This window comes from Lepidochelys kempii, chromosome 11 (genome assembly GCF_965140265.1).
Source record: "Lepidochelys kempii isolate rLepKem1 chromosome 11, rLepKem1.hap2, whole genome shotgun sequence".
NCBI classification, from domain to species: Eukaryota; Metazoa; Chordata; order Testudines; family Cheloniidae; genus Lepidochelys; species Lepidochelys kempii.
This window is the reverse complement of record NC_133266.1, coordinates 72,678,885-72,706,309: the sequence shown is the minus strand read 5'-3', so window position 1 is coordinate 72,706,309 and position 27,425 is coordinate 72,678,885. Positions and strand designations below refer to the sequence as shown.

Below are 27,425 nucleotides of genomic sequence, written 5' to 3'. Positions count from 1 at the left end.
TTGAGTTCCCAAGGCCTTAGCTGCCCTCCTTGCCCTTTTTGACTTTCTACCCTGTCTGGGAGTGGAGAACAAATCTGGGGATATTTCAGAGAAGATTGGGGGTTGACAGTCTACTGTGGATGCCTCACTGACTTCAGGGTTTCCCCTTTTCTCCAATTCCCCTACAAGGAGTAAGTCTCCAAACCCTGGGAAGTCCGTCCCTATGAGCACCGGGTATGGGAGTTTAGGGACTACATCTGCTGCTACCTCAGTAATGTTCCCCTGAATCTCGATTTTTTACTGGGATGGTGGGGTAATAACCAACTGTCCCATGGACGCATGTTATCCCCATACGCTTAGCCCACAGCAGCTGACTACACTTCACGAGCTTCCCCGGGACAAGTGTGATAGCACTCCCCGAATCAACCAGTGCTGTGGTCTCTACCCCATTTAGCTTCACTAGTCTGGTGTACATATGTGGGGTTAGTGATACCCCCACGAGGTGGATTAGGGAGCATGGGTCAGCCCAGTTCCTCATGTTACACTGCATAGGCTCCTCAGCATTGGGACGCTGTGCAGCTATGTGTCCCCACTCCCCGCAGGCATAACATTGGTATGGAGCCCTAGGCATTCCCCAGTCTCTTGGTTTGGGCAGTCTAACACCTTCTCCCTCAGTGCTCCGACTCTTTGTGGCTTCTGGTGGGCCTTCAGCTGCTCTCTTTTTCCACCTGGGCTCTCCTGGTGGCCCAGTCACCCGAGCTCTAGGGCCTGGTGCTGCTAGTTTAACCCGGGGTGCCTCTTCCTTAACTGATCGGGTCAGCTCCCTCGCCGTCCTTCACCTCTCTACCAGTGCGACAACCTCATCATAGGTGGAGGGTTCGTTCTGGCTTACCCAGGCGCGAAGGTCTGGTGGTAGTCCTCTCATGTACCGGTCAATGACCAGAACCTCTTTTTTTTTTCTTCCCCCACCCCCTTCCCCAAGAGGGACAATGGATCCCTCTAAACAGAGGCCAGAGCTGGGCTGGGGGAATCCTTTTTAGCCAAAGGACAGATTTCGACAATTGCAAGCCAACTGAAAGCAAACATGCCTTTAAAAATAGTAACTGTTTGAAGTTAGTGGTAAATGTCATCATGTGTGATAAGTACTTGGACACTTCTCTCTAGTGGCCTATGGCAAGGCTTTAGCTGCTGTTTGCACAGGTCTTGTTAAGTGCCTCTTGCTTTCATGGTATATACCTCTACCATAAACACTATGAACAGCAAAGCAAACAGCTGGCAAGCAACGCAGGCTTCCTTTGAAGAAGCAGCACCTAATCAAACTGTGAACAAATTGTTTGAGGTAAAAGAATCTGACATTCACAGCAGTGATTTTGTAAAAATTATTTCAGCACTCACATTGCTTTACTTTGCTTCATTGCAGTTGCCCTGAAGAGTCACTGCTCCAAAGGGGGAACAGAAAGGAATGGTGACCATGACAATGGGAGGACCTTGGGACTGGATGACAGAATCATACCAGAGGGTGAACTGCTATTACAGGTTGGTGCTTCAGGCATTCTCTCTACAATCAAGTCTGTCTGCAAGGCTTATCTGGGCACTTCCTCTCTCTCTCTCTCCTCTTCCACCTTGACTCCCGTGCATTTACTTTGTGGTAGAAACAGACAAATGTTTGGTTCAAAATGTGACTGACAAAAAAAAAAAGACCATGCAGCCCCTGGTTGCCTTGTTATTTCAGCCTGCAGAAATCAGTCCAGCCTCTTATTTAACACCTCACAGTAGAGCATGGTGTAAAGATACAGAGCTTGATTCTCCACTGCTTTGCACCTTTTGTAGTCACTAGCACTGGTGTAAAATGGAAGTACTGGTGGAGTATTACATCCTGTTTGAACACGTATAAAAGGCAGTGAAGAGTCATTTACAATTTACTATTCTTCCCACTCACTTCCACGGGAGTTGACATAGATCATTTCAAACCATCTGCAGCTAGCTGCCATAAATGGGCGTTTAACCCACACACCTCCTGGATATGATGTTCTGTCCCATGTAGTGGCACTGAGACCACTTAGAGAGAGAGAAAGCAATTAATGAGTCTGCTCTACAGCCTTAACTACCAGTCAGTTGGCTTTTAGCTCATGCAGTAGAGGCTCATGCACTAAGCTCCAGAGATCCCCAGTTTGATCCCACCCACCAACGACCGGGGGGTGTTGGCTTTACAGGCGCACAGAGTTTTCTGGGTTTTTTTAAGACAAAACCCAGTGTTGTTGTTGAATGGTCCCTATTGTATTCCAGTGTGGGTTATGCATGCACACCTAGTTGGAGAATTTGGAAGTAGTGTTTGTTGGTCTGTGCATGTGCCCTGACTCGCCTCAAGCTTCCATTTAAGGCAATAAAGGGGCGGGGTGGACCACCACATCTCCAGATCTCCTTGCTGCCATATAGTCCAGGTTCAAACCTTCCGTGTCCTCTTCTCTGGAGTTCTAATTATGGTTGTAAATAGCTTTACTAGTTTTATTTCTTTTCTAGTTTTTAACAGTTTAATCTAGATTTCAGGGACTTTCCCCATTACCCCTACCCCATACCCCTGTTCAAGTACCACACTATGCCCAGGACTGCAGGCTTCAAACTCTGCGCCTCTTGCCTGTGATCCTTTTCAGTGAGCTGTGACCATCAATGCTGCCTCTATTGCTTGAGTGGGAGAAGCTCACATTGCAGCTAGGTGCAGTATTTGCCAGTCCTTTCCCAGCCATACCTGAGAAGGCTCAGCACTTTGTCTCTGCACGTATCTCATGGAGATGGCCATGAGACCACGTCAGACCCAGGCCAGGAACTACCCCAGACATCAGTCTGATTCAGCAAGGAGTGCACCTCCCACTGCTACATCTGACTCTGGTACTGGCAGAAGGAAAAGATTAAATGCCCCTTACACCAGGCAGATGCTGATCCATGACTGCACCCCAAGAAACCTGACTGGATCTAGAGTCTCCTCCTTCAGGACCCTCCACTTCCAGAGAACTCACATCCTGCCATGGGCTATGCCTGCTATACAGATTCTCATGCTTTCCTTGCATGTTATACGCCAGTCCATCAGCTCCAACGGTACCATCATTCAAACCAGAGTCCACCTCTTCCCATGAATCGGAACCTAGGGAAGAACCATCCTTACCATCCTGCTACTATGAACCATCACAGAGACCAGCACGCCCCAGGCAAAACCATAGAGCTTTAATCATCAAATCCAACACCTAGAATTGCACTAAGAAATGAACTGGAAGCTAATGCAGTTTACTTCTCATGTCTTGCTTACAACACTCCTGCCGAGACATCATAGAATGATGTTCGCTTTTTTTGCAACGGTGTTACGCTGTTGACGCATATTTAGTTTGTGATCCACTATGACCCACATCCCTTTCCGCAGGACTCCTTCCTAGGTAGTCATGTCCCATTATCTGTGTGTGCAACTGATTGTTCCTTCCTAAGTGGAGTACTTTGCATTTGTCCTTATTGAATTTCACCCTATTTACTTCAGACCATTTCTCCAGTTTGTCCAGATCATTTTGAATTTTAATCCTATCCTACAGAGCACTTGCAACCCTTCCCAGCTTGGTATCGTCCACAAACTTTATAAGTGTACTCTATATGCCATTATCTAAATCATTGATGAAGATATTGAACAGAACAATATGGACCCAGAACCGACCCCTGCAGGACCCCATTTGTTATGCCCTTCCAGCATGACTGTGAGCCACTGATAACTAATATCTGGGAACAATTTTCCAACCAGTTATGCACCCACCTTATAGTAGCTCCATCTAGGTTGTATTTCCCTAGTTTGTTTATAAGAAGGTCATGCGAGACAGTATCAAAAGCCTTATGAAAGTCAAGATATACCACATCCACCGCTTCCCCCCCTATCCACAAGGTTTGTTACCCTGTCAAAGAAAGCTATCAGGTTGGTTTGACAAAATTTGTTTTTGATTGCTTAATTATTTGCTCCATTATCTTTCCGGGTACAGAAGTTAAGCTGACTGGTCTGTAATTCCCTGGGTTGTCCTTATTTCCGTTTTTTATAGATGGGCACTATATTCGCTCTTTTCTGGTCTCCTCCTTCTTCATGAGATTTCCTTTGCTGCCTGAAGACATGGCTTCAGTCCATGTACTCAGCAAACTGTCACTCTATGAACTTCATGCTGATAGTCCCATCCACAGTACTGTTATCCCTCCTATAGTGGACAGACCCACATCACATGTGCATGGGAGTCCCCTTTCTTCCCTCTTCCCCCAGACAAAACTAGCATCACTGTTAGGTGGGGGAGCATATAGAGACAACCCGTATGACACAAGGGATGTGGCCACCTCAAGAATCCAGGCTGCACATCAAAATCCTAGAACTTAGAGCAGTAAGATTTGTGTGTGAATCCTTTCTTCCACTCATCCACTTGCATCATGACGAACAACACCAACACGGTCTTTAATATGGAAAAACAAGGGGGAGTGAGATCTGTCGCTCTCATGTGCAGAAACAGTCAATCTCTGGAACTGGTGTTTCAGCAATCAGAGCACCCTATCTTCCAGGGACGTAGAATGTGGTTACTCAGCAGATACTTTGCAATCAGTGCTACATGATATCTTCACACAATGAAGGATCCCAACTAGGGACCTATTTTGCTTCTCAGACAAACAGCAAGTGCACCACATACTTCTCCAGCAAAGCTCCTTGTTATCACTCCCAGGGTGATGTCCTCCTTCTCTCCTGGTCAGACCAGCTCAACTACGCCTTCCCTCCTCTACTGCTCCTTTCTTGAGTGCTCCACAAAATCTATTGAAACAAGGCAACCGTCATTCAGATTTGCCACCTTCTGGCCCAGACAATTCAATTCTGGTTCCCCAATCTCCTGCGGATGTCAATCCACACACCAAGCCCCCAACCCAAACTTCCCTTTGACCGGGTACAATGGTGAGATCAAGCACAATCCACATACAGTCCGCCTCAGGGCATGGTAGTTGGATGGGCATCACCTATAGAATGGGCATGTTCCTCTGCAGTACAAGACATTCTCCCTAACAGTAGAAAAATTCTACTAGATAATGTTACTATACTAAGTGGAGACGTTTTTCATCTTGGGCACAACATAAAGAGGTTTTACCAGAAGCAACAGAGTCCCCTAATCGTAATCACGTTCTATCCTTATAGACATTGGGGCTCACCCTCAGCACTTGGACGGTGCACGTAGCAGCAATCACCACATTCCATCCTCCTGTGCAAGGGTACTCCGCTTTTAAAAAACACCTGCTAACCGCTAGATTGTTGGGTGTTTTTTTGAAAGGCCTCCTCAACTGTCCCACCTCTCCAAACGATTGCACCTCAATGGGTCCTAAATCTGGTACTCTTGGTATTCATGAAGCCTCCCTTTGAGCCAATGGCATCTTGCTCCATGAAGGTCACCTTTCTCATGGCTATTACTTCAGCAAGAAGGATCAGGAAACTCAGAGCTATGAGGGCAGAGCCACCATTTGCAGTTTTCCACAACTACACCCAAATTTCCTACCTAAGGTGATCTCCTAGTTTGACATTAACCAATTCATTCACTTACCAGTTTTTTCCCCGAATCCGTACACATCTGCAGAAGAACATTGCCTTCATTCCCTCTTCATCCAAGCTCTGGTTTTCATTCTCTGCAGGTAGAAGACCAATCAAAGTCCCCTAGACTGTTTATTGCGGTAGCAGAGAGACTCAGAGGAAAGGCCATCTCCACCCAGAGAATGGATTTCTAGCTGCATTAAACTCTGCTACCAGCTGTTGAATCTACCCCCATCCCTGCCCTCCACATAGGTACAGGCTTATTCCACTAGAGTTCAAGCTACAATCATGGCCTCCCTTCAGGATGTGCCTCTCATAGGCATACATGGAGCAGCCACGTGGAGTTCTGCCCACACCTTCACCACATACTATGCCTTGGTGCAGGACTCACTGGCACACACATCCTTTGGCACAGGTGTTTTTTTTGCACGACCCTCTTGCCCTCTATCCTTGCACCCTCCTGCAACTCAGGTACTGCTTGTCAGTGGAATACAATAGAGACCATCACTTGAAGAGGTTACTTACTTGTGACTGGATGGTCTTCAAGATGTGTGGTCCCTATCAGTATTCCACTTCACACCCTCCTTCCCCTCTGGTTTGGATCTGTCAGATTCACTGTTGGAGGAATTTGAGATGTGGTTGGTCCGTCCTGTGCTTTATTGCCTCAGATGGAAGCATGAGATGAGTTAGGCACATGCATGGACCAAAGGACAGTACTTTTGAATTCTCTAACTAGGGCATATGGCACGCATGCATAATGCACAGTGGAATCCAGATAGGGGCCACACATCTCGAAAAACTCCAGTTACAGGTAAGTAACCTCCCCTCTCCCAGTAACAAGAGAACATAATTAAATATGGTGTCAGAACAAAACAGAAAGCTCTGTTGAATGGATGTGGATGAAGAAAACTAAGACTGTTTTTAGAAACTTGGTCAAAGTGAGTTATTGCTGAGTAATCACTGTGTTTTTTGGAATAAGCAAGGAATACGTATTCTCCTTGTTTCTTTGGATTTGTAAACTGGCCAGCTCTACTGCTAAAAGTATGGTCTGACTTCTTCAAAATCTGAAACTTTGCCAACATTTTTATATACACTTCAAACTCTGACAAATGGAAAGGGAAAGAAAATGTAGTGAAAATTTTTTTGACCTGGGCTACACTTACATGTAGAATATATAAACGCCATTTTGCAAATGAACACAGTGCAAATAAGACTCCAACTCTCCCTGCCAAAGAAACATAACATGAATCTGCACCTGAACAAATACTCTTTCCAGTGTGTCCTCCTGCAGCCTAGTCCACTTTAGGCTTGGAGTATGGCGATGAGGTCCAAGTTGGGGCTACTTGCTGAAATGTATCGCAGTCACGTACAGGCAAGAAAAAACAGACGTGAAAAAGCAACTGGGATGGCACCTTCCAATAAACAATGCATTCTATTCATTGCTGCATGCTGACTGGCCACCTACAATAGCTGCTTCATCCACTCACAGAGGTTGCTGCATTTTAACCACTGGGGAAATCATTTTGGTATGTCTACTGCATGAAGCCAAAGCATGATCATAAGCAAAACAGCTTTGCATGAAGTAAGCCTATGAGGTGCAGGGAGAGGAGAGGGAGATGCTAACCTCGAAATAGGATTCAGCATCATTGCTACAACCTAGGGTGGGGGTAGTGGCCATGGCCCTCTGTCATCTTCTCTCCATGCAAAGTTTTTTGAGTCGTCAGATCTGGGCTGTGTGTTTGTGACCCACTATTCTCAGCCTAACCCTCTCCCCTGCCCCTACCCCCACCCCCAGCACATAGGAGTCCGCCCTGTACTGCCAAGACCCCTTGCAGCAGAAAAACAGCACCACCAATGTAGGTTGAGCCTCAGATTCGTATGTAGGGACTGGAATTTGCCAGTTGTTTCTAAAGCACTTTAAGATCCTTTTGTTGAAAGGCCCTATGTAAATATATTTGTGGAATGTGAATCTTTCCTTGTCAGGGGTGATCACACACTGAAATGCTGTATTTAAGCCAGAATTCCTCACTGAGTCCTTAATCTAAAGTTGGGTTGTTGTTTAAGGTAAATGTTAATGATCCTCGCTCTAAAATCACCAAGCTCGTGTAGCCAAATAATGCTCCCCGCCCCCCCGTCCCTGGAATCTCCATTTTTTCAGACTTGAAAGAAAAACTCACCTGGGGGCTTTGGAGACACTCTCAGTGCAGGAAGTAATTTGCAAAGGTCTGAACACCTACACATTGGGCTTGTCAACAAGTGGCCTTCGCAGCCATAACAGTAACGCTGCCTCTTCTGTATCTGTCTGCTGCTCACCAGTGCATGGGGCCCTTCACTGGTGGCTCAGAGGCAGTAGGGCTTCTATGCACAGGGAGCCACCTGCTCTGCTTTAGGACATTCTGCCCCATGCATGGAGTCTGAGATGTCCTGCTGCTTTCCCCAGTTCCCTGCAGTGTTTTTTAAGAGGGGCAGTTTTCCCCGAGGGAGAACTCCTTTGTCTCTGCCTTCCCTCTTCTGAGCTTTCTTTCTCTGCTGTTCCTCTGCCGCGATTTGCTTGCCAAGCTAAGTGAGCTGCTGTGAAGATGGCTGAAAGGCTGCACCAAGAATAGTGTATAGTCAGGTAGAGCGCTACAGGCTGGAAAGCCCCTTTGGCTGCTGGGGAGGTCTAGACCTGCTGACTCCTATGGAGGAGGAGAAGCTAACGGCTGTTAGAAACAGGGGTGGGCATGGCAGAATGAGTAACAAAACTCACCCCCATCTGCAAAAATGCCATTTTTCAGCCAACCTCCCCCATTTCATTTGGCAGCTGTGCTCATGGCCTCCATCTTATCAGAGGCAAGAGAAGGGGAAGGAGACAATCCTATGGTCTTCAGGAGTGCTTTTGAAGCTCACAGAGAGCACCCAGCCATCCTCTGGTCCGCCCCCAGTGCTGCTGGGAATGCCCCCCCCTTCCTCCTCAGCAATGCCCCATCTACATGGACCTGGACTGGAGCAGCTGGAGGAGTTCCTGACTGATCCTTCCCTCGGGGAGTTGGGCATACACTGGCAGTGAACTCTCATCTATGCATAGGGAAGTGAGGGGAATGGGTGTGCGAGAAGGCCACTTTGCCACTGGAGGAGCATGCCCTGCTGCCCTTCTCACACTGAGACTCCACAAACACGGAGAGCTGGGATGGAGACTCTGCTTCCCGGTACCTGCTTGCATTTTTCTCCAGTGCTCTGCCACAGTCCTTGTACCTCCCATGGTGGCCAGGCCTCCTGCCTGGTGCCTAACCAATGGAGTGATCTGCATGCATGGGGAGGGGTCTCCCCTCCTTCTTGGATGACAAAGGAGAAGGCTGAAGGGACAGGCTGCATTGCAGAGGGCACCAGGCACATACCTGCAGCTGCTGTAATCTTGCCCTATGGCTTCAGTGAGGAGCTCTCTGGGCAGCCATGAGGATGACAGAGGCTGGAGAGAACGGTGTGCTACATGGGGGGCACTAGGAGCCCATTACCTAGCTCTGCACCCTAGAGATTGCTATCTGCAGCAGGGTCAAGAGGAGCAGCAGCCCATGTCCAGACAAGGGGGCTCCCGGCAGAAAAGGCTTTCCTTGTTGAACAGGGAGGGGAACCCATGGACACTCTCATACAAAGCTGGCTATGCTTTATCATGAGTAATCTCCTTGAGTCTATCCATTTAGATTAACAAGAGAAGGATAAAGGGTGACTTGATCACAGTCTAAAGTACCTATATGAGGAACAAATATTAATAATGGACTTTTTGATCTAACATGATCCAGTTGGAAATTGAAACTAGATCAATTCAGATGGGAAATAAGGCATAATATTTTAACAGTCAGGGTTCTTAACCCTGGGAACAACTTCAGGGCTTGTGGTAGATTCTCAATCACTGGTCACTTTTTTAAAATTAAGATTGGAAGTTTTTTCTAAAAGATAATTCCTGGTTGGACTAGAATGTAATGTGGGGAAGTTCTCTGCTCCGTCGTACAGGAGGTCAGACTAGCTGATCACAGTGATCCCTTCTGGCCTTACCTATGAAGCACTGTGTGTGCTCCTGTGCTTTCCCCATCACTGCTAATTTCTGGGCCTTTTCTTTGTAGTCCGACCGCTATAAGTATTCACTGACTTTTCAATGTTATGGGACAAATTCTTTGCTTAAACCCGCTGTTAAACAGCTGAAAGCAGAGTTTGGCCCTTCATGGTCTGTCCCTCCACGTAATTCCCACTCGTGCCAATATTTTTGATATAAAATGTTCTTATTTCACACACGCCCTAGAAACTTACAGAAATAAAAGCAAACTGAATTGGTGTAATGATCTCAACTCTAAAGAGTTGATCTCAAACTATGTAGAAACTTCCCTCTCTGAATCCACTCCCTGGTAGAAACCTCTGTAACCGGATGGCTTTGCATTATGTCCTGAAGGTCAGCAAACTCTCTGGCTCTACTAGACCCATGGAGAAACCAAGACCCCTCCACTGAGAATACTCTGCCACTGGCCACCATGCAGGGCCGTCCCTAGAGTGGTGCAGGGCCTGGAACAAATCAGCCTGTATGGGCCCCCCAGGAAGCACGGAGTGTGCTGGGTCTCCCGCAGGGGCACTTGGGGGGCGCCGGGGCTCCAGCTGCTCCATGGGACATGGGCCGAGGAGGCTTACCTGGAGCAAGGGGCACCCACTGGTAGTCGGCGGTGCCTGTCTGCTGGGTGCCAGTGTGGACTGGGACCCCCACACTCCCTGGCCTCTGCATTCAGATGGGGATGGGGCCGGGGTGGGCGCACAGGGCGGGGGAGCTGCATGTGGAGCACCCTCCTGCCAGTGCTAAGTGGTCTCAGTGCCGCTAGATCATAGAATCACAGAATATCAGGGTTGGAAGGGACCTCAGGAGGTCATCTAGTCCAACCCCCTGCTCAAAGCAGGACCAATCCACAACTAAATCATCCCAGCCAGGGCTTTGTCAAGCCTGACCTTAAAAACCTCTAAGGAAGGAGATTCCACCACCTCCCACCATTAATGAAGATATTGAACAAAACCAGCCCCAGGACCGACCGTTAGGGCACTCCGCTTAATACCGGCTGCCAACTAGACATAGAGCCATTGATCACCACCCGCTGAGCCCAATGCTCTAGCCAGCTTTCTATCCACCTTATAGTCCATTCATTCAGGCCATACTTCTTTAACTTGCTGGCAGGAATACTGTGTGAGATCGTATCAAAAGTTTTGCTAAAGTCAAGGAATGACATGTCCACTGCTTTCCCCTCATCTACAGAGCCAGTTATCTCATCATAAAAGGCTAGGTTAGTTAGGCTAGTTAGCTAGGTTAGTCAGGCATGACTTGCCCTTGGTGAATCCATGCTGACTGTTTCTGATCACTTTCCTCTCCTCCAAGTGCTTCAAAATTGATTCCTTGAGGACCTGTTCCATGATTTTTCCAGGGACTGAGGTGAGGCTGACTGGCCTGTAGTTCCCAGGATCCTCCTTCTTCCCTTTTTTTAAAGATTGGCACTACGTTAACCTTTTTCCAGTCGTCCGGGACTTCCCCCGATCGCCATGAGTTTTTAAAGATAATGGCCAATGGCTCTGCGATCACATCCGCCAACTCCTTTAGTACTCTCGGATGCAGCGCATCCGGCCCCATGGACTTGTGCTCATCCAGCTTTTCTAAATAGTCCTGAACCACTTCTTTCTCCACAGAGGGTTGGTCACCTCCTCCCCATACTGTACTGTCTGGTGCTGGTCTGGGAGCTGACCTTGTTCATGAAGACAGAGGCAAAAAAAACATTGAGTGCATTAGCTTTTTTCCACATCCTCTGTCACTAGGTTGCCTCCCCCATTCAGTAAGGGGCCCACACTTTCCCTGACCACCTTCTTGTTGTTAACATGACTGTAGAAACCCTTCTTGTTACTCTTAACATCCCTTGCTAGCGCAATTCCAATTGTGATTTGGCCTTCCTGATTTCACTCTGCATGCCTGAGCAATATTTTTATACTCCTCTCTGGTCATTTGTCCAAGCTTCCACTTCTTGTAAGCTTCTTTTTTGTGTTTAAGTTCAACAGGGATTTCACTGTTAAGCCAAGCTGGTCGCCTGCCATATTTACTATTCTTTCTACACATCAGGATGGTTTGTTCCAGCAACCTCAATAAGGATTCTTTAAAATACAGCCAGCTCTCCTGGACTCCTTTCCCCCTCATGTTATTCTCCTAGAGGATCCTGCCCATCAGTTCCCTGAGGGAATCAAAGTCTGCTTTTCTGAAGTCCAGGGTCCATATTTTGCTGCTCTCCTTTCTTCCTTTTATCAAGATCCTGAACTCGACCATCTCATGGTCACTGCCTCCCTGGTTCCCATCCACTTTTGCTTCCCCTACTAATTCTTCCCTGTTTGTGAGCAGCAGGTCAAGAAGAGCTCTGCCCCTAGTTGGTTCCTCCAGCACTTGGACCAGGAAATTTTCCCCTACACTTTCCAAAAATTTCCTGGATTGTCTGTGCACTGCTATATTGCTCTTCCAGCAGATATTGGGGTGATTGAAGTCCCCCATGAGAACGAGGGCCTGTGATCTAGTAACATCTGTTACTGTTAGATGGGACAGAACACCACACCCAGAAGGTTTGTGGATTACACTAGCTCGTGTCGACAGACGCATGCTACCTCTCATCAAGCTAACATGCTAAAGATAGTAGCAGAGCTAGGGTCACACCAATAGCGGTGGTGTGGGCTAGCCACACCGTACCCACGGACTCTGGGAGGGCACGTTCTAGCCCGTGACAGCTCTTGCCGCTGCCTATGCTACCCTGGCTCAGCTACTATTTTTAGCATGCTAGCTCAATGAGAGGTAGTGTGCGTATCTCTGTGCGAGCTAGGACTGTCACCCCAGCTCCTAGTGTAGATGTACCCTTACACACACACCCCCCCCAAACAGCACTTGAGTCATGTAAAAGAGCTTAAACTTAATGTGACTTAAACCCACTTTAAGACCCCTTTTTACTGACAGAGTAGTGAAAAGAGGTTTCAGCATAAATGAGAATAGTTAGAACAGGGACTGCAATTATTTGTTAAAATGCATCACTGTTCCTTGTATCACTATGAAATGTAGACCATGAGTGGGGTTAATATCTTGCTCACCAGAAATGAAACCAATCTGCAATCAGTGTGATTAACAAAACACAATTGAAACATTGGGGGAAGTGGTCATTGTTGTCATCATCTAGAAATGTTTCTGCCTGGAGCCTGCTCTAAGGGTTAAAGGTAGTGCATTCAGTGGCATTAATTAACCTCTGCCGTAGATTCCCACACAGTGAGATCTGCTCTGAAAATAGACCATTTGTGTCTAGAATAAAGGGGGGGATGAATACAGATCTGGACAATGAAAAGGGAATTGGCAGCAACAATAGCTGAACTTGGCTAAGAATGCACACCAGATTCTAATTACTTCAGACATCTGTACATTAGTGAATTGGGAAGGCAGTCCAGGGTTGGATGTCAAGGCTTCGAATTGCCAGCAGTGGTTAAAGTGACAGAACCACTATTATTGGTTTATTAAGACTTCTGGGGCAAGCCTGAGAACCTTTTAATACAGTAGGATTTGTGCACAGGTCTGAATCAGACTTGACATAATGATGCCTCTTAATGATTGCTGTGGATTTCTGCTCGCTCTATTGCAGTCTCGGAATGCATGCTATCTCAGGTATCTTGGGTACATCCAGAGACTGCTGAGCAACATGTGAGCAGGCCATGTTGGCCTGGATCCCCGTAACAGGGTCCCGCTCCACACAGTCTCCTTCCCTGCAGAAACTACAGAGGCTCCTCCAGGTGTGACCTTTTATTTCTAGTTCCCTCCACCAATGTCACCACAGTCCCCCTGTAACAGTCTGTTTACAATGTTAACTGAGCTTTTGGCCCTGAATGGGAATGGAGGTCTCCTTACTCTGCCCAGTGTTGCAGAGCTAGGACTAGAAACCACAGTTCCTGATGCCCAAGGCAAGGTCCTTGCCCTTAGACCATGCTGTACATTTTTTTTCTTTCCCAAAATTATTCATGATGGGTCTATGCTCCCTATCACAGTTAGACAAGGTGAGGAGCTGGTACTAGTGGCCAAGTCTCTGAAGCAGCAGAAAAAAGGAGTGTGATAGAGTGCAGGGAGTGAGTAGGTAAGCCTGCACTCTGATCACTTAGAGGTTAATTAGTGCCCCAGGGGAAGCTGACTAGGGTTAATGATCTAATCAGGCTGGTGGTCTGGATGAGGTAATAACTCATTTGGCCCCAGCAGCTGAGGGCTGATAAAAGAAGCACAGGAAGGGAATGCAGGGAGAGAGGGGGGGGGAACTGGCCTAGGTGGGGCTAGTCACACAAAGGGCTCAGAGTAAGGAGACCTCCATTCCCATTCAGGGCCAAAAGCTCAGTTAACATTGTAAACAGACTGTTACAGGGGGACTGTGGTGACATTGGTGGAGGGAACTAGAAATAAAAGGTCACACCTGGAGGAGCCTCTGTAGTTTCTGCAGGGAAGGAGACTGTGTGGAGCGGGACCCTGTTACGGGGATCCAGGCCAACATGGCCTGCTCACATGTTGCTCAGCAGTCTCTGGATGTACCCAAGGCTGGCTCTGTGGTTGGAGTCAGTGTGGTGCAGGCAGAGACAAGGAACAGCTGCCACTTGACTCAGGCTGCTCCTCTTGGACGCTGGTGGAAATTCCCATGGCTTTGCCACTGGGTGCATTGACTCCTGTTCCCAGCTGTCCTCTGCTCTGCAGTGGGAATATAAAGCAAGGGCAGCTGGAATAGTCAATGACAGAAACCATGCTTCCAGGTTGGAGGGGAGCCACAGAGAACAGCGTAATGCGGAAAGCACCTCTGCAGCATAGAGCTTCTCTTCCCCGGAGATATCCAGGGCTTGGAAGAGAGCACCCCAACCTTGCAGATTTCTTTGAGACAGCCCTGTGGGTATTAACAGACATGGGTGTAATATTGCCCCGTATTAGGGCCTAAATCAGGATCCAGTATAGGTCATATAATTTGCAAGCTCAGCAGGTCATCGTGTCCCAGAGCTGAGATCACCAGACAGTCATGACAGCTACATGGAGCATCACAGGGATATTCAGATGCTGATGTTGTCAGTTCTGAGAGGATATTTGCTAACTCTTATCTGCTTAAGCAAACACAGGGGTTCCAGTAAAATCCTAAGGTGACAGCTGCACTGTGAATTCAGACAAATGGCTATATTCACAGATCTGAAGGGACCATCATGATCATCCAGTCTGACCTCCCATATAAAATAGAGAACTTCCCTAAATAATTCCTATTTGAAGTAGTGCATATCTTAACACACACACATACACATATATATATATATATATCTCCAGTGTGCCATGGAGATACAAGACCAGTGGTGTTGATCTTCTACCTCAACTTCTGTTTGGACTCTGAGAAGATGTTAGCTCAGAGCTAGCCACCCTTTCAATCATCAGCTAATGACTGTTCAAAATCCCTAGCAATACATAAATAGAGCCTGACTCAGGAAACTGCACTGCAGAAGGGTTTGTGATGAAGGAAGCGTTGCTTCTGGCAGCTGCTCATTAAAGACAGTGCCTCATTTCTGAATGGCCTCTCATCTTTTATTTAACACCCAGCTGTGCTGTCCTGAAGGCAACACAGGGACCTCCTCAGACCAACACAAGCAAAGACTACTGAGAAGGTTTGAAATTAGTCTCCCCTGAAGAAAAGGGGTTGGAGGCTGGATAAAAATATACAAGCCAATGCAAATTCCTGCTTGGGAATATAGACATTCCCCTTCTACTATTGATTTTTCTGTCACTGATGAGGGTGGAAAGCCTTTGAACCGTAAAGTCTGAAAGTTGCGTACCATTAAAAATACATCTAAAATTTTATATTGGTGGCTGCATTAGCTGTGCTGTCCTGGGAATTCTTAGTGCTCTGTATTTCTCACAGGTGAAAGAACTTAAGTGTTTATTTTATAAAAACAGAACATACCACTCATCTAGTTAGTATCACTGTGTTTGGGTTCGGAATGCGCCTGAATGAGCACACATATTTTACTATATGGCATTTGATATTGGGTAGATAGCTCTATACCAATATAGACAGTTGTATTCATAGGGACACAGTGGGTGGCCATAGCTCTTATGTGTGTGTATTGTGTATTGTTGTTTGCTTATACATGCTCCCCAACGGAATCCTGTGAAATTAGCTCTTCTGTATTTACATAAAAATCCTGTTCCAAAATGCTTATTGTAGCATGTAGTACCAGATGATGCAAAAGAAAGCATCATAGTAGAAAATTATTATTTTTTCCTATTACCTGTCTTTTACAAGGCTGCTTACACCGTGGGATCAAGAGATTTTATACCCCTTATAATGTCTTATTTTCTCTCTGTCACTGTGTATATTCTCATGTACATTCAGATTCTTGAATCCTAATAAGCCCTTAACATCAGTGAAACCTTGTGGCAATGAGTTCCACAGGTTAAGTATGTATTGTGCATCTTCTTTCAATGACATTTCTAACTTACTGATTTTCAGTTGAAGAAAGTCCCTTTCTTCTTGTATGAAGAGAGAAGATAAATAGGAGTACGCAATTTGCCCTCTTTCTTATTCCATTCATTATTTTATATGCCTCTATCCTGACCACCTGTATTTATCTTCTCTCTAAATTAAACAGTTCCAATCATTTCGGTCTCTCTTCATATAAAGTTTGTGTGACTCTGGGGCCAAAAAGAGCAAATATGATCCTGGGATGTATAATCAGGGGAATCTCAAGTAGGAGTGGAGAGGTTATTTTATCTCTGTCTTTGGCACTGGCGCAATTGCTGCTGGAATCCTGAGTCCAGGTCTGGTGCCAACAATTCAAGAAGGATGTTGATAAATGGGAGGGGTTTCAGAGAATGATTCTGTCACAGGTATCTTTAGTAAAAGTCAGGGACAGGTTGCAGGCAATAAACAAGAATTAACGGAAGCCCACAACCTGCCCCTGACTTTTACTAAAAATAGGCTGGGGGAGTGGGGACAAACAGAGCGCTACCAGGACTTGCAGCTGCTCCAGCCCTGCCACTGCTCCTATGGCAGGGGCTGACGGTTGCTGCTCCAGTCTCAGGGGGGCTGACCCAACCCCAATCACCTCCAGGTAGCTGGGGACCGTTGCTCCAGCAGGCCCAGGGCTGGCCACTGGTTAGCTGTTCTGGCAGCTGCTGCACCACATCCCTGGGGCAGGCTGCCAGTCCGCTGCTCTGGCCCTTACCCAGAAGAAGTCCCGGAAAGTTCCAGAATCCATGACCTCCATGACAGAATCGTATCCTTAAGAATGATTAAAAGATTAGAAGACATACTTTTATAGTGATAGACTCAAAAGCTTAATCTATTTAGCTTACCAAAGAGAATGGGTGACTTGATTATCTATCAGTCCCTACATGGAGAACAAATATTTAATAATGGATCTCTTCAGTCTAGCAGAGAAAGGTCTAACAGAGTCCAGCATCTGGAAGTTGAAGATAAACAAATTCAGATATGAAATCAGGTGTAAACTTTTAACTGTGAGAGTAATTAACCATTGGAACAATCTACCCCTGACAATTTTAAAATCAAGATTGGGTGTTTTTCTAAAAGATCTGCACTGGGAATTATTTTGGGGCAGTTCTCTGGCCTGGATTGTACAAAAGGTCAGACTAGATGGTCACAATTGTCCTTCTGGCCTTGGAATCTGTGAATTTTTGTCTGCAGTGGGGTGGACATCCGCTCAGGCCCAGAAGGGTTTAAGAGAGCCCTTAGAGAGGGCTGGGGCAGGGGAAAAGTGGGCTGATTGGCAGAGCAGCTGCAGTTGGGGGCCATGCCCCAAACAGACCCAGTGGGCCTTATAAAAGCCAGAGAAGCAGAGAGACTGTCTCTCTAGCTCTGAGAGGGAGGGACCTTGCTGCAGGGACCTGAGCAGGGCTGGGGAAGGAGCTGGGGAGCTCCAGCTAGGAAAGCCCCAGGCTGCGGCCTAGTATTAGGCCCAAGAGGTACTGGGGTTGCAGGGGACAGCCCAAAGTTAGGCAGAGGCAGCAGGTCCAAACCCAACCTTGCCTGGAATGAGTGGCTCATACTGCATTCTGGCTCAGGGGCTAGCTGGTGATTGGCAGGAGCCTATGACTGAGGCAAGGTAGGGATAGTGGGTGGGGGGTTCCCCTGAGAGGGGGAGACCCAGATCTGTGGGGTATTGCCAGGGGGCAGCACCCAGTGAAAGGGGCACCGGGGTCCTGGGAGGGACACGGGAGCCAGCAGCAAGGTGAGACACTGGCCTGAAGAGGGCACTCCGGAGGCTGGAAAGCTAATTCCCTGAGACGACCAGCAAGTGGCGCCACCGGTGAGGCTGCGCCCTGGTTACAAAGTGGTGGAGAATGCGGGCATGAGCGGTCCACCCCTGATACAAAGGGCAAGGGCACGGACTGTGGAACGATTGCCCAAATCAGAAAGGAGAACTTGAAGGTGGAGAAGCAGGGACGATGGATCCCAGGTACACCGGGGTCTTCTATGGGGAGTTCCCGGGTGTTGTCTCTGGGTGGGGCCCAGTGTCAGCAGCTCACTGGAAGGGCGCTGACGGCCTGAAGGGGGACCGGGAGACCCAGGATGGCTTATGGGAGGCGCAGTGGGTCCTCCAAGGACAGATGGCCCAGCTGGTGGGTGAACAGCAGGCCTTGCAGAAGCTCCTCTGGCCCGTGTTCAGGAGAAACCGCTGAGGCCAGAGGGAGGAGCCTGGCGCTAGGACCAGGAGGCCTGGTGCAGAAACAAGGACTTCTTATGCCTGTGCCAGGCGTGGGCACTGGACAGGACTGTCCCTATGGGGCTGGGGGCTGAATGCCTCAACCTGGGACAGGACGGTGGCAGGTTCCCTCAAACCATCTTCTGGGTAAAGGAAGGAGTCCGGGCATGTTGGGACTGTGGGCAGCAGGGGCACCTTTGGCGAGAGTGCCCTGGCCCAAGGAACACAACTCAGGGCAACCCAGGAAGGGCTGGCCCAGTGAGGGACAACAGGAAGAAGCAGGAGGCCCAGGCAACATGGAGGCAGGGAGCCTGTTGGCGTTGCTGGGAGCCGGGCCACCTACGGAAAGACTGCCCCCTAGGGGGAGGGAAAATACAGCTGGAGGCAGCTGAGAGAGTGGCTGACCGGCCAGTAGGCCACCCAGGGGAGGTAGCAAAGATCGCAACCAGGATGGTGAGGATCCTGCTACCGGGTAGGACCCAGACCATCGCCAGGGAGGCCTGTGACAGGGAAACCCAAATGGACTGGGCCCAGCAGGAGGCTGGGACCCAGGTTGGGGTAGGACAGGGAATAGCGGGGACCCAGACCTAAGGGCGCAACTTGAGGCTGTGGAACAGGCCCGCTGGAGGGCGGAGACCCATGTCTGGGAGATGTCCCAGCCTGGGAGGCCTCAGAGAGAAGGTGTGTGAGCCTGGAGGGGTGAGCCTGGACGGCTAGTTCCAGGAAGCCCCAGCTGAGAGGCGTGGGGGTTTTGAGTGGGGGTGTAGCGGGGTGGACACCCGCTTGGGCCCAGAAGGGTTTAAGATAGCCCTGGGAGAGGGCTGGGGAAGGGGAAGAGCTGGGCTGATTGGCAGAGCAGCCGCAGCTGGGGGGGCCATGCCCCAGACAGACCTAGTGGGCCTTATAAAAGCCAGGAGAAGAAGAGACTCCCTCTCTCTCTAGCTCTGAGAAGGAGGGACCTGGCTGCAGGGACCTAAGCAGAGTACCTAGACTTGGAGCAGGGCTGGGGAAGGGCCTGGGGAGCTCCAGCCAGGAAAGCCCCAGGCTGCAGCCTAGTATTAGGCCCAAGAGGTACTGGGGTTGCAGGGGATAGCCCAAGGTTAGACAGAGGCAGCAGGTCCAAACCCAACCTTGCCTGGGATGAGTGGCTCATACTGCAGTCTGCCCCAGGGCACAGGGGCTAGCTGGTGATTGGCAGGAGCCTATGACTGAGGCAAGGTAGGGATAGTGGGTGGGGGGCTCTCCTGAGAGGGGGAGACCCAGAATTGTGGGGTACTGCCAGGGGGCAGCACCCATTGAAAGGGGCACCGGGGTCCTGGGGGGGGACATGGGAGCCAGCAGCAAGGCGACACGTGGGCCTGAAGAGGGCGCTCTGGAGGCTGGAACGCTAATTCCCTGAGACGACCAGCAGGAGGTGCCACCGGTGAGTCTGCGCTCCGTGACATTGTCTCATAGTTTACTTAGATTCTGCTCCTTTGGGCCAGATTTCTATTTTCTGAGAGCGATCCACTTTGCCTGAATAACCTCTTGGATCTTGCCATTTAAATACAGGGGCTTGTTGGTTTTACTTTCCTGACCACATAGGCTGTCAGAGCAACCCTTCCCAGTCCAGCACATAGAGGAAATGGGAGCATGGCGTGTTTGTGAGTACCTCTTTAGTGCCCCTCATAAAGAAGTGGGTGTCCGGTGTTCTAGACAAATATTTCTCTCCCTTCTACACAGGCCTGCTGCGATCTCATTACTGTCGATTTAGTCCCATCAGAAATGCTGAATTACAGAACAGGGATCACAAATGAGGCTGTTCAGGCTAAAGAACTGATCCTGGACCACTTTCATCTGCTCTCACTAGGGCTGTCAAGAGATTAAAAAATTAATCTCTATTTTAAAAAAAAAAGTATCGTGATTAATCCCACTGTTAAGCAATAATAGAATATCATTTATTTAAGTATTTGTGGATGTTTTCTACATTTTCAAATATATTTTTCAATGACAACACAATACAAGGTGTACAGTGCTCACTTTATATTTTTTATTACAAATATTTGCACTGTAAAAAAACAAAAGAAATAGTTTATTTCAATTCACCTAATACAAGGATTGTAGTACAATCTCTTTATAATGAAAGTTGAATTTACAAATATAGAATTATGTACAAAAAATAACTGCATTCAAAAATAAAACAATGTAAAACTTTAGAGCCTACAAGTCCACTCAGTCCTACTTCAGCCAATTGCGCAGACAAACAAATTTGGTTACAATTTGCAGGAGATAATGCTGCCCACAGCTTGTTTACAATGTCACCTGAAAGTGAGAACAGGTGTTCGCATGGCACTGTTGTAGCTGGCATTGCAAGATATTTACATGCCATATGCGCTAAAGATTCATATGTCCCTTCATGCTTCAACCACCATTCCAGAGGATGTGCATCTGTCATAAATATAAAGGGAAGGGTAAACCCCTTTAAAATCTCTCCTGGCCAGAGGAAAAATCCTCTCACCTGTAAAGGGTTAAGAAGCTAAAGGTAACCTCGCTGGCACCTGACCAAAATGACCAATGAGGAGACAAGATACTTTCAAAAGCTGGGAGGAGGGAGAGAAACAAAGGGTCTGTGTCTGTCCGTATGCTGCTTTTGCCGGGGATAGAACAGGAATGGAGTCTTAGAACTTTAGTAAGTAATCTAGCTAGGTATGTGTTAGATTATGATTTCTTTAAATGGCTGAGAAAGGAACTGTGCTGAATAGAATGACTATTCCTGTCTGTGTGTCTTTTATGTAACTTAAGGTTTTGCCTAGAGGGATTCTCTATGTTTTGAATCTAATTACCCTGTAAGGTATCTACCATCCTGATCTTACAGAGGGGATTTCTTTACTTCTATTAAAAGTCGTCTTGTAAGAAAACTGAATGCTTTTTCATTGTTCTCAGATCCAAGGGTTTGGGTCTGTGGTCACCTAGGCAAATTGGTGAAGATTTTTACCAAACCTCTCCCAGGAAGTGGGGTGCAAGGGTTGGGAGGATTTTGGGGGGAAGGACGTGTCCAAACTGCGTTTCCCAGTAAACCCAGTTAGAGTTTGGTGGTGGCAGTGGATATTCCAAGGACAAAGGGTAAAATTAATTTGTACCTTGGGGAAGTTTTAACCTAAGCTGGTAAAAGTAAGCTTAGGAGGTTTTCATGAAGGTCCCCACATCTGTACCCTAGAGTTCAGAGTGGGGGAGGAACCTTGACAGCGTCCATGCTGATGACGGGTTCTGCTCAATAATAATCCAAAGCAGAGCGGACCAATGCATGTTCATTTTCGTCATCTGAGTCAGATGCCACCAGCAGAAGGTTGATTTTCTTTTTTGGTGGTTCGGGTTCTGTAGTTTCTTCATCAGAGTGTTGCTCTTTTAAGACATCTGACAGCATGCTCCACACTTCGTCCCTCTCAGATTTTGGAAGACACTTCAGATTCTTAAACCTTGGGTCAAGTGTTGTATCTATCCTTAGAAATCTAACATTGGTATCTTTTGTGTTTTGTCAAATCTGCTGTGAAAGTGTTCTTAAAATAAATATATGCTGGGTCATCATCCAAGACTGTTATAACATGAAATAGATGGCGGAATGTGGATAAAACAGAACAGGAGACATACAGTTCTTCCCCAAGGAGTTCAGTCACAAATTTCATTAACGCATTATTTTTTTAATGAGCATCATCAGCATGGAAGCATGTCCTCTAGAATGGTGGCCAAAGCATGAAGGGACATATGAATGTTTAGCAAATGTAAATGTAAACAAACTTGTTTGTCTTAGCAATCAGCTGAACAAGAAGTAGGACTAAGTGGACCTGTAGGCTCTAAAGTTTTACATTGTTTTGTTTTTGAGTGCAATTATGTAACCAAAAAAAATCTACATTTGTAAGTTACACTTTCGCAATAAAGAGATTGCACTACAGTACTCGAATTAAGTGAATTGAAAAATATTTCTTCATCATTTTTACAGAGCAAATATTTGTAATAAAAAATAACAGTATAAAGTGAGCACTGTATAATTTCTATTCTGTGTTGTAATAGAAATCAATAAATTTGAAAATGTAGAAAAACATCAAAAATTTAACTTCAATTGGTATTCTATTGTTTAACAGTGCGATTAATTGCGATTAATTTTTTTGAGTTAACTGTGATTAATTGACAGCCCTAGCTCACACTAATAATTTTTTATGCTTCTATTTTGGGCCTTTGTCCCCCATTATATGCCATGTTTGGGCTTTAGGAGGTTGTGAGATCTCTGGGGAGAGAGAGAAAGAAGGGAGTAATTCTGCTATCAGTGCACTTAAGTCTATCTCTACTGCTGTCCACTTACAAGAAAGAGAAGTATGAGCGTCCTAATCAGAATATGTGAAATACAAGCTGAAAATATTCAGCTTTCTGATATTGTGCATTTGGAAAATTATTAATGTATTAATTATTGAAGTTGCTGAAAACTTGGTTGTCACAAAATTGAAATTTCCCCCAGAAAACTTTGATTTTTGTTAAAGTTAAAAAAAAAAAACTGGCCCCAAATAAGTATTTCTTTATCTCAGATTGAGACATTCTAGCTTGTTGAGAACCAAATTGGAAACACTTCATTTCAGGTCAGTTCAATATTAATCTGTGTCTGCTTGAGGTGTCCTGGTTGATTCACCCTGCACCCTGATGCACCTCTGGCTTAAAGTGCTCTGTGCCTCATGTACATACCAGGGCCACATTGTATCACAGGAGATGGGAAAATGGGGAGAGTGAGGAACCTAAACTACAGCTCCCTTGAGGCGCTGTGACAATTCAGGCATAGTTCAGTGTTGAACCAAGCTGAAATGAAATAGTACTTCAACTCAGGAATGTCAAAATGTTTCACTTCAATCAGAAATGTCAAAACAAAACAACTTATTGTCTCGATTCAGGATGAAAACAGTCATTGAAACATCTGAATTTCCTGATGTTTGATCAGATCTAATTAGGATACAGTTAAGCAACTAGACAGAATAGGTTCATAAATGTGACAAAACACAGCAGAAGGCACTTTCTGTGTTTGCTAGGTCAGCACAGCTCTGCCAGCATTGGAAAGGCTTCAGCACTTGTATGTGTGAAAAGGCGATGTGATAGGGCAGCTGCCCCTCACTGGCAGAAAAGGGATTAAAAGCATCCCTAGGGAGGCTGCACTGGAGGCAGCCAAATAGAAAGGGGCTGAGAGGAGTAGCCAATCACAGCCCCGTAGGCTCATATAAGAAGGGCTGCAGGGCTGAGCAGAGTTAAGTAGCTGACTGGAGAGAAGTAGCTTGAGGGGAGAAGGCCAGGCTCCTAGCAGGAGGAAGGAGTGCCAGTACCTAGGACAAAGCAGTGCTGCAAGCAGAGACCAGGGGAGCTAGAGAGCTCCTGGCTGGCTGCTAGGGCCTGTAGGCTGAGGCCCGGAGGTAAGGGCAGAAGAGGGTGCAGGAGCCTCATGGGAAGCAGCCCTGGGACAATGCACTGCATTTGCCACTGAGGGAAGTGGCTGGACAGAGATTGCAGGTCCCTCAAAAGGGGGAAACACAGAGTGTGGCACAGCCGGAGGGCCGTGTCACTGAAAAGGATGCTGCAGTCCTGGGCGTGGCGTGGGTCCTGGAACGAAAGTGACAGCGATGAGGCACCGCCAGAGATTAGCGCATTAGCGAACAGAGCTAATCTCCAGGACAGCCAGCAGGAGGCGCCTCAGTAGTGAGTCGCAAGCCGTCACAGGCAGGATTTGTGCCTGCTCAGTAAATCTGGGAGAAAGGAAAACAATGCTTCATTTTGAAATACTGCTTTATTTGGCCTCCTGAAGACTATTCCAGACATTCTGTTTTCAGTTCTCTCCCAGAGTAGTCAGCTACCATATTACATGAAACTCACACTTTATAGATCTCGGCTCTCAGATCACCACTACTTTGTTTTGTTTGTATCTGCTTGCTCAGTTTTGCTAATGATTCGCGATTCACAATCCGCCTCTTAAACTGTCTCTGTAGAAAATGAAATCCCAGTCTCTCCTCTGCCTCATTTGCAGTCAGTGAGGGGTGGCTCTGGGACTCAGAGCCCACCGTGACCTGACAATGGTTTTACCTCAGGGACACCATTCTCCCCAAGGAGAATGCTGCAAAATCCAGACAGATTCAAATCAACCCCCAGGAAATAACTAACGTGAATCTAAAATCCCCCTGGTAGGGAGACCCCCTAGGCTGTTCCACCCCATTGCTGGTGCACCAGCAGTGGTCTGTGAGGTCCTTATTTTATTAGCCATTCCTCTGTCATATGCAGGATGCCACCAGTGCACCCCACAGAAAAGGACCTATTGCTGATATCATAGCAACAGGCAGCTGCCACAAGCTGGGAGTTCTGTGTAGGATTGCCAGCACCCCAGGATTGTCTGGGAGTCTCCAGGAATTAAAGATTATGTTATGTGATGAAATCTCCAGGAATGCGTCCAACCGAAGTTGGCAAACCTAGCTCTGTGTCATCGGAGCTGACCTCCATACAAAGATTCTTTGGCATGGAATGCCTTCCCCAAACTAGTCTACCCTCCTCCAGGCCCACTCCTACCAGGGTGCTCCAGTAAATGGCCAGCTGATAGCAGCCAGCCAGTGGCTAGCCTTGATTACCAATGTCACTAATATCTAGTTCATGTATAGTGTTAACAAGAGATCAAATCCTGCACCTTTCTGCATGTAGCTAATCTCCATAACCTTGTTTCCCTGTGGCTGACATTCCTTGTCCAGCCGCCCTCTCAGATTTTCAGAAAACACCTCCTTCCCCCTTCCGATCATTTGGTCCTGACTATAAATCCTTATTTCCCTACGTCCCTAGCTGCAACTTTTCCTCGGGGTCTCTCACAGCTGTCTAAGCTGTCGTCCTACCCCCACTACTTTCTTATCCCCACCAGCAGCTGACCATCAGAAAGCTGACAGGGGAACCTGACCTCCAGACAGAATGAGATCTCTCCACTCACTTGGATTCCATCCACATGCAGTGGTGTTGGGTTGGGAGCTGAGTTCTGGTGCTCACTCTGTCCCCCTCTCTCCTAGGCTCTTCATGGCTTTGTGCTGGTGGTGACGTCTGAAGGGTTGATATTTTATTCCTCGCACACGATTCAAGACTATCTTGGATTTCATCAGGTTAGTAGGATGTTCCATAACTTTTTAACGTGGTTTCTCTTTGGCCTGTGACTTTCTTTCTTGGTTTAGCTGGTAAAACATATCCTCTAACCTGGGAAATAGCTGACAGCCAATGGACCCCAGGCTCCTCTGAAATGAGTGGATGAGATTTGACCAGATGTTTCTGCTCCTAAAAGTAATGTGACTCTTCTGGGCTGATTTCACAACCACATTCATGGCTCCCCTGATCCGAGGCCAGCAGAGGGAGGAGCAGAAAATTGCTCTTGGCGCTGGAAATAGGGCTGAGCTGATAAGCAGAGCCAAGCAAGAGACTTGAGCTCCCATCTGCAGAGCATGGGCCAAACTCCGCTCTGTTCCAGCGATGTAAGCGTGCAGTAACTCAGCTGAAGCCAATGGAGTTACTTTGAATTTACACCCATATAGATGAAAGCAGAATTTGACTCTCTAGAGAGTCTGCTTGTTGTCATTCTGACAGTGGCATGGCAGGGTATCACTGCCCCTTTTAAGATCACTTAACATAGGGACTACAGAATTTAAAAATGACAAATATCAGGGAGCGGGACCACAATACATGTATTCCTTTTCCCTCTCTGAATACAATCCCTTGTTACTTCCAGATGTGGAATGACTTTGCCACACTGAGGAAAGTCGACTAAGGAAGGAAAGACAAACATTTCTGGTAGAAAAGACTCATTTGTGGTCTCTTGCCACAGCCCTGCACTGGGAACAGTGCTGGACAGCTGGTCAAATAACAATGTTGAAAAATGTCTCTTTAGCTGAATGGAATCCTTCCCAGAAGCTGCAATTTCTTCTGATTTTTTGCAACTGAAAAACAACATTTTCTGGTTGTCCACAACAGAATATCAAATTTTGGTTGTTGAAAACCAAAAAAATTGTTGGGTTTCAGGTTTTTCAGTGAAACTCTGAAACATTTTGCAAAAACTTTTGACAAAAAATGGAAAAACTTCTTATGTTCCCACAAAACATTTTGAAGAAAACAGAACAGCCCTACTGGGTCAGACCAAAGGTCCATCTAGCCCAGTATCCTGTCTTCCAACAGTGGCCAATGCCAAGTCCCCAGAGGGAATGAACAGAACAGGGAATCAAGTGATCCATCCCCTGTTGCCTGTTCCCAGCTTCTGGCAAATGGTGGTTAGGGACACCATTCCTGCCCATCCTGGCTAATAGCATTGATGGATCTATTCTCCATGAACTTATCTAGTTCTTTTTTTGAACCCTGTTATAGTCTTGGCCTTCACAATATCCCCTGGCAAAGAGTTCCGCAGACTGACTGTGCGTTGTGTGAGGAAAAACTTCCTTTTCTTTGTTTTAACCCTGCTGCCTATTAATTTCATTTGGTGACCCCCAGTTCTTGTGTTATGAGAAGGAGGAAATAACACTTCCTTATTGATTTTCTCCACACCAGTCATGATTTTATAGACCTCTATCATATGCCCCTTAGTCATCTCTTTCCAAGCTGAAAAGTCCCAGTCTTATTAATCTCTCCTCATATGGAAGCTGCTCCATACCCCTAATTATTTTTATTGCCCTTTTCTGAACCTTTTCCAATTCCAACGTATCTTTTTTTGTGATGGCGTGACCACCTCTGCACACAGTATTCAAGATGTGGGCGTACCGTGGATTTATATAAAGGCAATGAACATTCTGCTCGCTTTTTTGAGTGCCACTGCACATTGAGTGGATGTTTTCAGAGACCTATCCACAATGACTCCAAGATCTTTCTTGAGTGGTAACGGCTAATTTAGACCCCATCATTTTATATGGGTAGTTAGGATTATATTTTCCAATTTGCATTTATCAAAATTGAGTTTCATCTGCCATTTTGTTGCCCAGTTTTGTCAGATACCTTTGTAGCTCTTTGCAGTCTGCTTTGGACTTAACTATCTTGAGTAGTTTTGTATCATCTGCAAATTTTGCCACCTCACTGTTTACCCCTTTTTCCAGTTCATTTATGTTGAATAGGACTGGTC

At 46.9% G+C, this 27,425-nt stretch overlaps 1 protein-coding gene across 2 annotated transcripts in view; it reads left to right on the top strand.

Annotated features, from left to right (window-relative positions):
• LOC140895914 (aryl hydrocarbon receptor-like) overlaps positions 1–27,425 on the top strand; it is a 131,221-nt gene that overhangs the window by 80,457 nt on the left and 23,339 nt on the right. For both annotated transcript variants that reach the window (XM_073306818.1, XM_073306819.1), the window contains exons 3-4: positions 1,400–1,515; positions 25,345–25,434. In XM_073306818.1, coding sequence (XP_073162919.1) covers positions 1,400–1,515; positions 25,345–25,434 — 206 coding nt within the window. The remainder of the gene's footprint in view (positions 1–1,399; positions 1,516–25,344; positions 25,435–27,425) is intronic.